The sequence below is a fragment of the Cetorhinus maximus genome, chromosome 13 (genome assembly GCF_964194155.1).
Source record: "Cetorhinus maximus chromosome 13, sCetMax3.hap1.1, whole genome shotgun sequence".
NCBI classification, from domain to species: domain Eukaryota; kingdom Metazoa; phylum Chordata; class Chondrichthyes; order Lamniformes; family Cetorhinidae; genus Cetorhinus; species Cetorhinus maximus.
In genome coordinates this window covers 102551740-102565164 of record NC_135891.1, presented here as the reverse complement: position 1 = coordinate 102565164, position 13425 = coordinate 102551740, and the positions used below count along the sequence as shown (strand labels likewise).

Here is a 13425-nt window from a genome sequence, read left to right as displayed (position 1 = left end):
TTTTTTTGTCCTTCCAGCAAAGTGGGGCCTTTGTCTATGGCTCCATGAGCTTCACCGATAAAGTAGCCAATGGTCTTGGTGTGATCATTATCCAGGGTTTTCACCCTTGCAAGTAAGTCCTTTTCATTTGAACTTTAGCTTTCTTAAACCTGGTGCCTGAGGCACAGTGATGAGGAGATGCAGTGACTGTCGCACAGGAAAATTGTGCAAGACTTGTAACACAACCAAGAATTAGGGTAATAATTATTTGCTAAACATTCAACATAAGAAAGCTGAATGATTTCCTTTCCCAGAAAGATTGGTGATGTACTACCAGTGTGAAAGGCATTGATTTTTAATTCTAATTCCTATCTAATTAGCCAACTTTTCTTCCTCTGTCATCCATCTTGTGTCTCTTCTGTAATCTTCCCACTGAAACAGCAAAAGGCTAGGACTCTTATCTTCAGTAGAGCAGGACCATTAAAGTAACTAAAGGCCATCATATTCATGATATGTTGCAGCACCATGAGTGGTGAGTCTGAGTTGTATGGGCCTACTCCAAAAAAAACAATCCAAACAACTGCTATTTCTTTTTCCTCTCTGTCTAGGACTGAAAATTGCTGTGCACAATGTAGTCCGTTCTACCATTTGGTGATGGCATTAGTGACTGGTGGCGTTGCCTGTGCAGCACTCGTTTGTTTAGGAACTTTCCAAATTTGGCCAGTCAAGATTAGGAGACGTAAGTAATAATGGGATGCTTTCTATTTTTCATTTTCGGGTATTTTGAACCATTTTTATTTTTTATTTGTTTTTAGTTGCGCTCCAATAAATCTCACCACCTTGAGGTACTCGCAGTATTCCTCTCAAGCAAGAGAAGCCTGGGTGTTCTCGTCTCTGTTTCCACACCTTGCCTTTGTGTATCTAGGGCTTCCTTGGCAGACTTGTGGTATCCTCCCTCCTGGAGGACACCACCAAGCAGGCCCAGGAAGCTGGGTAGTATGAAATGGGAGCTGGAGAACGATAAGACACGAGGTATGAATTGGGAATGGAGTGGGGCCAATTACACAGCGAGTGGGAGCATTGACATTGCATCTGTCAGCAGCAAAGCAGGTGATGGATGGATGGATGGAGGTTCTTGGTGAAGCTGAGGCTGGGAGTGGAACTGATCCTGGGGTTAAGTAGCATTCCGTGGCTGAGGAGAGTGGTGAGGTCAGCTCTGCACAACGCCTAACTTGTTTAGACGATTCTACTACATTGCAACCCCTTGTATACAGTTGATGTTTTTACATAAAATTTGCAATGTTTTGAAAAAGTTGTTCTTTGCATAAAAACAGTAAAAACTGATCACTCCCTTTTGAAGTACTGATTTCCCTAGGGTTTAAGCAGTGTAGTGTTGAGAGGCTTGTAGATGGAGGACCTTGAGCAGGAAATTCTGTGGTAATCTTTGGTCACTCTTCCAAAAAAAAGGACTCTTGGCTTACATTTTTTGAGGAAGGGTAAATTGTAATTCGGAGCGTGCCATGACTTCTGCCCCAATGTCTGTTAGATACCACATAGGTCTCCCAGGGAAGCTCTAGACACACAATGCAAGGGGTGGAAATAGAGCAGAAGAGAAACCAGTGGAAGAGGAAGGTCTGTGTGCAAAGGCAACTCACCCTGGATAAGCTCAATAACTTCTGGCTTGTGTGTGGAATAATTCAGAAGTTTTGTCTTTTAGAAAAATGTCTGAAGGTTGGTTGAGTTAAGATGGAAGCTGTAGTATTTCAAACGACTTTTGGCTTTGTGGTGCTTGCTTGTTTATTGGTTGATCATTGGTCCATCCAAATTTTCTTGCCCCACGTTTTGCATGTGGCACAGACATTCTCAAGTTAGATGCAACTTCTGTTTTTTTTTAAATCTAATTATGGATTGTGTATGACATGTCTTGACTTCTCCGATGCTTAATGGAGGATTTAATAAAAGTTGCTGTCAATCCAGCTGATCCACTAGGGTGCGCACAATTCCAGATGTTTTATGTTGCTGGCTTCATAATGCTGCACTGTGGTTGGTTGGGAAGTTCTGACGATTGGTTTTCATTGCAATTGATGCCATATAAGATTAGAACTTGTTTTCGGGCTCAGTTTCAGAAGCTTTTAGCCATTACAGTACATTCAGCCCACTGAGTCCATGCCAGCTCTCTGTAGAGCAAGTTGGTCTGTTCCATTTTCTTGCTCTCTATCCCCTATGGCCTTGCAAGTTTCTTTCCCTCAAGTGCCCGTCCAATTTATCCTTTTGAAATCGTTGTTCTCCTTTTGAGTGAAGGAGAACAAACCTAACCTTGTAGCAAAATTCCTTCACCCCTGCTCCATTCTGGTAAATCTCCTCCGCCCTCTCAAGAACCTTCACCTTCCTAAAGTGTAGTGACTAGAGCAATAGGTCTGGCCTAGCTAGAACTCTTATAAAGCAGTCATGTCTAACATCTAGAAATACTAATCCAAGATAATCTTTAGTTTCACAGTGCTCCCAAAGTGTTGTGTATGTGTTTGTGGTACCAGTCTAGCATTTTGGTTTTTATACTCGCTCCCTCCTTTATGAGCACTGCATTTTTAAATCCTAAAATCACAAGTTACTTCCAGCAGCCTGGTGATCCATCACAAATGGACTGAATTACACTTTTCTGTATTTTCTGATTTGAGAAACAAGGAAATGAAAACAGCTGCAAGTCTAGCAGTGATTTAGTGTTTTTTAACCTTTTTTTAATAGTCAGAATGGGAACGCTGTTAGCTGGTGGAGGCAACATATTAGCCCAGCTTTGCTGTTCTGTGTGCGATTGTTGATGTAGAAGTGTAAGTGCTTACAGGAAATCACTGGCTATCCAATGGGAAAGATTTCACTTTTGTGTTAAATCATGTCAGGTTGTAAAAAGGCTAAAAGTGCTCTCTTGAGGAAAAGTGGATGCTGTGATTGCAGTACTGTTGGCTTCATAACCTGATGGCTGAGGTGCTATTTCTGTCCTGTTTGTTGGCATGGATGATGTATCAGTGAGTGCACTTAACTGGCTAAATTAATCTGTAATTGGTGCAGTCTACGTACGATTTCTGGTTACCAAAAAACATTTCCGTTGTCTGTCTATTTCAGGGTGAGATGAAGATGGTAAAAATTTTGAAAGCCAGAACGGATTGACTGCACCTACACTGGCTAAATAGAAAAACGAAATTTACTGCATGAAACAACTTGTAAAATTCACTAAACAGGAAAAAAAAACTACAACCAAAATAAACTCTGAGATAAACCCAACCCATCATGCTCTAAACCTTTTTTTAAAACTGTGAAACAAAAAATAGCTTGCTTTCAAATCAATGCAAGCATTAACCTTCATGTTAACATAATCTCTACTTAAAACAACAAAAAGATTGTACATTAAAGTCTTCAGGGCTTTCCAAATAGCTTCACAACCAGTGAATTACTTCTGAGCTGGTGTCGCAATTTGCAATATTGATCCGTGCAAGACAATGAGATAGGTGTCTGGATAATCTGATCAATGATGTTGGTTGAGGGAGAAGTATTGGCCGGGCAGAACTCCCTCTGCTCTTCGAATAATGCTATGGGATATTTTATACCCACCTGAAAAGACGATGGAGCCTTGTTTTAATGCCCTTTTCAGAAGATGGCACCTCTGATCCCTCAAGTCACTCTAGATTATGTTGAAGTCTCTGGAATGGGGTTGAATCCAGGACTTTCTGTCACTGAGGAAAAAAAATGCTACCATTGGGCCAGAGTTGACTCTCCCAAGTAATGCAGTTATTATGTAAGCTACATACCCGAGTACTGCATGTTCTCTTCGTTACTGAGTCCCAACTCATTCTTGTAAGAAGTGATTAAGAGTAATGCCTACTTTATAGGGAGGACCCGTGAGGAAGAAATTTGCTTTGCACTCCTAAATCAGCAAGGCAGTCATAAGGATATATCTAAATTCTGACTAATTTAAGCTAGATGTATGTTTGTCGGTGCACAGCTTAGCCTCTTTTGACTGCGCACCTCCCAGGTTTAATGATCTTCTCTTTGAAAACAATGCCAGAGGACTAGAGCATTACAAATATTACAGCCCTGTTCAAAAATAAGGCGGGGTAAACGCAGCAACTTTCAGCCTAATTTCAGACGTGGGGAAACTTTGAAGCAATAACCTGAGACCAAATTAATTCCCTTGGGAAAATATGGGTTAACAAATCATTAGCCATCATGGATTTATTCGAGACAAATTGTGTTTAACTAACTTGATGGAATTGTTTCTTGAAGTAACTGAGGGTTGATATATGGACTTCAAATAGGCATTTGATAAGGTACCGCATAACAGACTTCAAAATTGGAATCCATTGAATTAAAGCAACATTGGCTACATTGATACAAAATTGGCTAAAAGACAAAATGAGTCGTGGTAATGGTTGGTTTTGAAACTAGAGGGAAGTATGTAACATTGCTACCCAGGGGTCAGTACAAGGACCACTGATCCTTTTGACGTTGTATATTAATGATCTAGATTTAGATGGATGGGACATAATTTCAAAGGTTGCATTAACGTAAAACGTAGATTCTTGTTAGGCAAGGGAATCAAAGGGGGTGGATGGGAATGTGGAATTCGAAATGCAAACAGATCAGCCATGATCTTCTTGAATGGCAGAGCAGGCTCGAGGGGCTGAATGGCCTACATCTGCTCCTATTTCATATGTTTATTTCTATTCCCTGAAGTGGATAGTAATAGACTTCAGAAGGACATGGACTAGTAAAATGGGCAGGCATATGGCAGATGCAGTCTAACACAAGTGTGAAGTGATGTGGTTTTGGTAGAATTTCTCCTATCAACTAAATGGTACATTTTTAAAGGGGGTTCAGGGACAGAGACTGAGGGATGTAAGTGCACAAAATTTGATGGTGGCAGGGCAAGTTGCGAAGTTCATAAACAGCATTTTGGGATCCTTGAATTCATAAACGGTTGTATAGAGTACAAAAGCGAGGCTGTTGTGATAACCCTTTTTATGAATCACTGGTTAGGTCTCAGCTGGAATATTGTCCCATTCTAGGCACCAGAATTTAGAATGGATGTCAAGAGGATGCAGAGAATTTCTAATAATGGTACCAGGAATAAGGGAGTTCACTTATGTGAAAAGACTGGTGAAGTCGGGGTTGTTTTCCATAGAGTCAGGAAGGTTAAGGGGAGATTTGATAGAGGTGTTCAAAATTGTGAATGGTTTAGAGAGTTTCTCCTTATTTAACTATGGTTACACTTCTTCTGCCACTGGAGACAGAGAGCACAGATTTAAGTAGCAAAAGAGCCAGAGGCATGATAACTATTTTACACTGAATTGTTATGATTGGGGGAGTGAACTGCCTGCAAGGGTGGTGGAAGCAGGTTCAATAATAAATTTCAAAGAGAACTGGATAAATATTTCAGAAACTATTAGCCCATGGGGAATGGGCAGGGGATTGGGATGAATTGGAAAGCTCTTTCAGAGCGCTGGTAGAGGTACGATGGGCTGAATAGCTGCCTTCCTTGCTGTACCACCTGACTGCCATTGCCATTTCAGTCCCATAGTTAAGCAGATTGTTAGGAAGACTCGAGTCCAGGAGGTCTGCCAATGCTAGTCAACTCTTCATCAAGGTCAGAACGACCTACTTGACTTTGGTGATCTTCCCAACCTAACAATATTTCACTCCCCTCTTCCAACAGCTGAATGAATGTAATACCATCAGAGGCACTGTCCTTCAGGTGAAATGTTAAACCGAGGCCCCGTGTATCCCCTCACAGAAGAGTTGGAGTGTTTTCCTGCTCAACATTTATCACCCAACCAACATCACTTTAACAAGAAAAAAAGACAATGTCCAGCCCTTTCTCCCCCGGCAGGTTGAGACACCCCTAATGTGCACAAATTGGCTGCTGAGTTTCTCTACTTAAGTGGCTGCACTTGAAGAAAAAAAAAAGTAACCAATTGTTTGTGAAATGCATTGGGCCATCCTAAGATTATGAAAGGCGCTATATGTCAATGTAAACCTATTCCCTCTCGCCTTGCCCAGGTTATCCCAGAGAAAATATGGTATTGGAATTCAACAATCTTTCTTGTCATTTTATATCCAGTTTAAAATAATATGTGGCAACAAGTTATACAAATAATGGCAAACTTTGAGGAAAAGTTGGATGTTTTACAGTCATGGTTAGCCTGAATAGTTATTTGAAATGCGAAGGAAGTACGAAACTAAAACTATTGGTTTTATTTTAGTCATTAAACATGTATAATCTTTTCAAATGGGGGTGTCTGCTTGCCATTTTTAAAAATGGCATCATCTATTGGCATTGGAAACTTGCAATTGGCTAGACCTTTTCATAATTAACTATGCTTTCAGCCTATTTTCACAGCCATTTGTCCTCAATATTTTCACATCTAGTTAATACAATCGGCCTTGTGCTCAATGACTGGATACCCTTTGAGTAACAGCTATGGGTCCGATGAATAGTGGCAATTCATGTAACTGAGCCATGCTAACATTTGGCCTTTCTACTTATTTCAGTCCAAAAAATAGCCCATTTCATTCTAACCTAAGTTTCCTTTTTTTTTTGTCGCTTTATTCCTGTTGCACTTGATCCAAAGATGGGGTATTCTGGCTAAATGGTTGCAGTTTTGTAATGATTTACTGTTTATCTGAATGGCATAACTAGTTATAAAAATTGCTAAATTTTTAATGTGGAAGCTAGTAAACTCTCCATGGTACAGATGTGTGTCACTATAGCAAGAAAATTCTGTTTTAATGACTTCCTTAAATACTTTCTGAAACAACCTAAAATCTCTAACTATACCCTTTACCCAAATTTATTTATAACAATGCACATTGTTACATTTACAGGACATAATGTGCTGAGATTTCCTATATTATGTAATGCTGCACAGACTCAAATGTTAGATGAGTTCATGCTTTTTGTTGAAAGCTTAAATGTAAAGTTTCAATAAAAATTAGATTAATCCAGAAATGCCAGTTTTTAAGCTTATTTGGACAACCTACATGTACTTTGTTAAATAGCATACTAAAATTCACCTCATGAAACCATTTGAAATACTTTTTAAATGCACATTTACTATGAGTCATGAATGTCGATTTTTAAATAGACCATTAAATTAGCAAATTTAAGTCCTCAATTTTTTTTAAATATTCAAATCAAATAAAGGGAAATTTTATAAAATAATTGTCATTTTGTCTGTAGAGTTTTTAAAAGGAGCTGATTCATGTAAAACACGTTTTTAAACATTTTCAGCAGTTTTTAAAATTTGGCCTTTTTAACTTTGAAACTTGAACCATGGTCAATCAAAGTAGGAATGCAGTCACTTTCCCACTTTTTAAAAATATGTTTAAATGATTTGAAGCTAAGCAACAGATTAGATTTTAAACAGGTGAACCTTTTAGTAATCCCACCTAATACCAAATGTACTGCGGAGCACAACGCCTGTACTAGGAACATTCATCAAGAGGCCCATGAATGCTAGCTGCTGAGTTTTTGTGAGAGATGTGGTCTTCTGGCTATGAGGTGTATCTCAGTTTGTTGCTATCTAACTCTTTTCTTTTATGCTTCGCCTGACAGAGTGAGGAGAAAAACTCCTGTAGCAACTGGTTTTTATTTTGGACGTGTACTGATCTACTGCAACGAATGATAACCATAATAGTTTCCAACATCAGAAATGCTATTATTACAAGCACAGAACCAAAAAGGAATTAAAACATTTATGACGCCAAGAAATATATATATATTTTTTTTAAAACTCTTTTTACCTGATCATTGGTTTTTCTATTTTTGTTCATTAAATCAGTTCCTGTGATTCAAACTTGTTTATAAAAGAAACATTAAGATGTTTTTTTCTAAAAACGTTCTTGTTCCAACTATGTATTTTTGGAAGTGAAAGTATTTCTAATCTTAAAGGTTTTCCTTTTTTTAAATGGACAGTTCTATAATGGCAATTAGTGCTTCAGTATTGTACTCCTTTTTCTAGATTCAAATCTCTGGTATATTCATGGCTTTGCTTCTAGAGGGGCAAGCATTTACCAGATGATGACTAGTTCTGTCTTACAACTGCAATTTAAAAAAAATATATATATTTGCTTTACCTGGTAGCCATATAACTTACTGAGGTCTGATAGACCAAATGAAAGTGCAAAAAGTATGCATATTTTAAGAAATCCAAATAATTGCAGATGATATTGGTATCTAACTTGTTTTAACACTAAATTTAAATATGCAAGTGGACTTGTCTCTTTTGTCAGGACTATTATATATTTCAGTTGAAGACTAACCAGACTAGAAGTGAATTGGTGTTGCCATTATAATGTTTATATTATCTCATGTGCCTCTCATTTGTAGAGCAGATTTCCACATGACACTGAACTCTGACTGACTTTCTTTGTCTAGTTCACTGTTCGGCTCGAGTTAAAATTTAATCGAATCCCGTTCCACCATTTTGGAGAACCAATTGCAGAATTAACCGATTGCTCTCTCATCCAAGAATATTCAGTAAGCCATTTAGGTTTCTCCCAACTTAAGCTATAAGGCTGTTCTTGTACAATAATGCCTCTCTACAGGGCAGTGTTCAGAGTTAACCAGGCAGTTCTTAGACACTATAACGTCATGTTTGCAAGCACGTATTTATACAGCCATAAATGTGATGGTGTTTGCAGGAGGACAAAATTATTGTTTTGTGCTGGGAGTTAGGGGTTATGCACCTGATCTTGGGTGGTGGATGGCAGGATGGTGGTTCTGTGCTGAGTTAGTCCCCAAGTTTGGGTGCCTGCTAGATCGGTCATTCTCTCTTTTTGGATTTTCTTTTAGATAAGGATTTGTTTTTTGATTTGAATTACTTTATTGAGCCTCTCTGCAGCAGAGAGATCAGCAGATTAATCTTTCGGTGTGTCATGTCATTTGAGGTCAGAGGTTTTAAGAGTTGGAAACTGTACTGAAATGTTTTTAATGGATCCTATAGGAAATAGGCATTGTGAAAACTGCCCATTTAATCTTGCGGGTTGCAGAGCTCCAAATTATTGTGCAAAAATGCCCTTTAATATCTAAAATGGAAATGGGCGCTTATAAGGTTAATCGGTCCTATGAGTTTGCATGCTATTGTTTGCTGTCCTGTATTAAATGAGTCTCAGTCCATTTAGTCCTTGTAGAGTTCGATATGCATCTTATCCTTTGAAGTAAGATTGCTGACTCTTGACTACTGCAGATACCTCATTTTTTAATGAAATTCTGGTTTTGTTTTAACAGCTTGACATTTTCATACTGGATTGTAGGATGCCATGTTAATGGAGCTTAACCTACTATCTTAAAGTGCCTATCTATCTTTTAAATGTGATGGAAAGATTGCCAGAGGATTGGTCTCTTTAACAGCTTTAATTTTTTTTTTTTTACAGATTGGGGTAGATCCATTTTTCTTGTGGCTTTACCAAAATGTTGTTTAGTCTTTCTGTAACAAGTGACCTGGTGCTACCCATGTACCCTCATTTCTTCCTCACTAAGGTATTGCATCCAGTGCTGGCATCACACGTTAGGAGCGATGTGAGGGGCCTTGAGAAGGTGCAGAGGAGATTTACCAGAAGGATTCCGGGGATGAGGGTTAGGTTGGGAGAAGGTGGGCTTATTCTCCTTGGGGGTGGGGGAGGGATGGTGTTGGGGATAGAGGAGAGTTTTTTTTATCCTTTCCTGGAATGTGGACACACTGGCAAGGCCAGCATTTGTTGCCCATCTCCAATTGCCCTTGAAGCTGGCCATGAGGCACTTTCTTGAATGGCTGCAGCCCATCTGGTGCAGGTGCACAGTGCTGTTAGAGAGGGGGGTTCTGGGTTTTTGATCCAATGACAGTGACGGAACGGTGATTTTAGAGATCCAAGTCAGGTTGGTGTGTTGCTTGGAGGAGAACTTGCAGGTGTTGTGTCTGCTGCCCTTCTAGGTGGTAGAAGTCATGGGTTTGGAAAGTGCTGTTGAAGGAGCCTTCGTGAGTTGCTGCAGTACTTCTTGTATATAGTGTACACCGCCACCATTGTGCATCAGTGGTGAAGGGATTCGATGTTTTTGGTGGATAGAGTGCCAATTTAAGTGGGCTATTTTGTTTTGGATGGTGTTGAGCTCCTTGAGTGTTGTTGGAGTCGTGCTCATCCAAACAAATGCAGAGTATTTTCTCTCAATCCTGACTTGTGCCTTGTAGATGGTGGGCGGGCTTTGGGAGTCGGGAGGTTAGTGACTCGCCTCAGAATTCCCAGCCTATGACCTCTTTTTGCAGGTTTATATGGCTGGTCCAGTTCAATTTCTGGTTACTGGTAACCCCCAGGATCTTTATGGTGGGGAATTAAGTGATGGTAATGCCATTTGATTGTCATTGCCTGGCATTTAAGTGGCAAGTGACATTCGTGCCACAGATCAGCCTAGGCCTGAATGTTGTCCAGGTGTTGCTGCTTATGGCCTTGGACTGCTTCGATATCTGGGGAGTTGCGAATGGTGCTGAACATTGTGCAATTATCAGTCAAAATCCTCACTTCTGACCTTATGATGGAGGATGTACAAGATTATGACCAGTTTAGATAAGATAGACAAAGAAAAGCTGTTCCCATTAGCTGATGGTACAAGAGACACAGATTTAAGATTTTGGGCAAGAGGCACAGGAGAGGATGTGGGGAAGAATTTTTTAATGCAGTGAATGGTAATCCCCTGAAACCCAGTGCATACAAGGGTGGTGCAGGTAGAGACTATCAATGATTTTGCGAGGAAATTAGATGGACACTTGGGGTAAATCAACTTGCAAGGCTAGGGGAGTAGAATGGGGAATGGGATTGATTGGATTGCTATATAGGGAGCCAGCATCATCTCAGGTCACCTCTTGTGTTGTAATTATAACTCTATTAGTAATGCTCCTCTTTAGACCGTTTTCATCCTCCAAGTTTTAATGGACCTAGGAGTAAGCTCCAACACAAAAACTTTCGGTCACCAAACTCTGTTCCTTTATACTTTTAAAGACCTTTGCGAACTTAACTGGTTCAGTCAGTGTGGCTTTGCTCTGTTTTGGGTTAGGTTCAGATTTCTTGTCAACTTTAACGAAGGGAAAATCCGATGCAGCTTATTCCCTGGTTTGTGATGATCAATTGTGCTTGACCAAGCTCTTGCACCAGATATTAGAGCCAAATAGAGCACTCGAGTCTTGCTTCCATTTTGAAGTTGTTACTGTTTGTTTTTGATTTTATTTGCTAATGTGTCTCTCTTTTGAACATGTAGGTCATGATATTGGACTAATAGGATCCTCAACTGAGAAGAGCATTGATTCGAATGACTATGGAGCAATTAATTGATGAATCTAGCCTGGCACCAGACACGGTTAAAATGTGACACTAATAACCTTGTACAACGTATCTTAACATCCTAAACCAATGATACTTCACGCTTTGGAACTGGTTTTGAATCTACCTCTTTCAGTTAGCTCCACGATGTGTTGGGGTACAAGATTGATATAAATGTTCCAATGACTGTGTCTTGAATGTAGAAATCTTAGAATGTACAGGAAGTTGGTCACTTTCTGTGTGATCGCTTTAATTTCTTTATTTATATAAACCCATATGAACGATGAATTTAGATCTGTACTAATGATTGGAATGGTCTTGATACTGTATTCTAGCCATAATATTTTAATGTCTTTTGCACTTTCTAACCAGTGGTTTGATACACTTTTGTTGGGGAAATTCACTGTTTAGATCACCTTTTTTCTCCCATATAAAGCAGCATATTCCCAAATCCTGCTTTTAAGATGGTGTAAACTCCAGCATAACTGAGCTCACTTTATGCAGCAGAAGCTACATATGGCGATAGAATGCGAGCTGCAGCAGCCTGTGGAAAAGGGAAATTTACTTGCACAAACGCCAATGAACAGAAATTTTTGATACTTTTGAATATACAAATATCTCTGAAGTGAACCTTCCACATCACACCCCATAGTTGTACAAGATGATGAACAGAATTACTTGTATAATATCAGTCACTGTATGTAAAAATGTTTCACATTTGGCAAAATTAAAATGCCTAATTTTCGTTTTAAAGAGCTGCACTTTTTAAAAAATGTTGGTTGAAGGAGTACAGCCATACTCTGGTGCCATGCACGTGATTATTAATCTTCGATCAAAGTGAGATAACTTGAGTAATGTTTTTTGTTGGCCTTTGTTATGCTTCTGTATGTAATGGTTCTTCAACTTTTAATGCTCTTATGAGGGAGTATGTCTGTATAGGTGAATACATATATTCAATACTCCTGGACCAAGAACCAACTTTGTAGCTGCTTTTTTTTAAAATTCACAATATGATTAATGTTGATTGTCTTTAAAATGTTTATATTGGATGAACTAATAAATGAACAGGTTTGCATTAAATACACAATTTTCTAAGCAATTAACAATTAATGTGGGGCTTATCACTTAAGTCATGTGTAATTTAATCGTGGGTGAATGGCAACAGAATTGAAACACAGTCCCAGCACCGCTTTAAGCCTCTTTCAGCCCCACAAGTTAAAGGTGTTTCTCTGCACAAATTTGTCTACAAGGGACAAGCAGTCCAGCTGAATGGAGCCTTCCAAGGCAAGGTGACCAGACCCATAGGCCTGCCGACCCTCCAGGACTGGCCTGGAGTCTCCAGGGCACTGCTGTGTGCGACCCTGGTGAAATGTAGGGACATCAAGTTGTTTTTCCATTTTCTTTTAACATTTCCCTTTACCAGATAAAATAGTGAAAGTGGGGTTGTGTGTGTGTGTGTGTGTGTTGTTGGGGGGGGGTGTGTGTGTGGAGTGGGAGTGGGGGGGGGAGGGGGGTGGAAAAAGGCTGTTTGGCTGACAGTCAAGCATCATCCAATTGGGTAATGACCCGCCTTGATTTCCAATTGGCGTAGGAAGGCAGTGCATCATAAGGATGGATGTGTTGGCTGACTAAGGGCTGGAGCAAGGAGCAAGTCACATGATGAAACCTCCAGGAATACATTTAACCACAGCTGACACTCCTAAAGCCCCATCCTTCACAACACTGGGGACGTAGGGAGCCTTAGCCCGCGGTGACACTCGGTGTTTGTGTATTGAGGGTCAGTGCAAGGTTTGATGTGGCCTTGGGTACGAGGGTCTGATGACCAGATTCTTGCCCACAATTGAGAGGAGGTATTACCAGCACATCCGCAGCTGAGCTTTAACCATACTTCACACCCACCCCCCCCCTCTCTACCCCTTGTAGTTCTTCGTGCATACCCTGGTCCCTCAGAACATTAACATCAAGCAATCTGACCTCGCTGAAAGGGGATAAGTCTGACCTCACTGAAAGGGGATAAGTCTGACCTCACTAAAAGGGGATAAGTCTGACCTCACTGAAGGGGGATAAGTTTGACCTCACTGAAGGGGATAACTGTGGTTTCCAAAACAA

At 39.9% G+C, this 13425-nt stretch overlaps 1 protein-coding gene across 1 annotated transcript in view; it reads left to right on the top strand.

The window, feature by feature from the left end:
* LOC144688894 (major facilitator superfamily domain-containing protein 12-like) overlaps positions 1–12395 on the top strand; it is a 62320-nt gene extending 49925 nt beyond the window's left edge. Inside the window, exons 8-10 of the mRNA XM_078555914.1 lie at positions 18–112; positions 588–718; positions 11255–12395. Of these exons, the coding sequence (XP_078412040.1) occupies positions 18–112; positions 588–718; positions 11255–11328 (300 nt within the window). The 3' untranslated portion in view covers positions 11329–12395. The remainder of the gene's footprint in view (positions 1–17; positions 113–587; positions 719–11254) is intronic.
* Positions 12396–13425: the final 1030 nt, after the last annotated feature.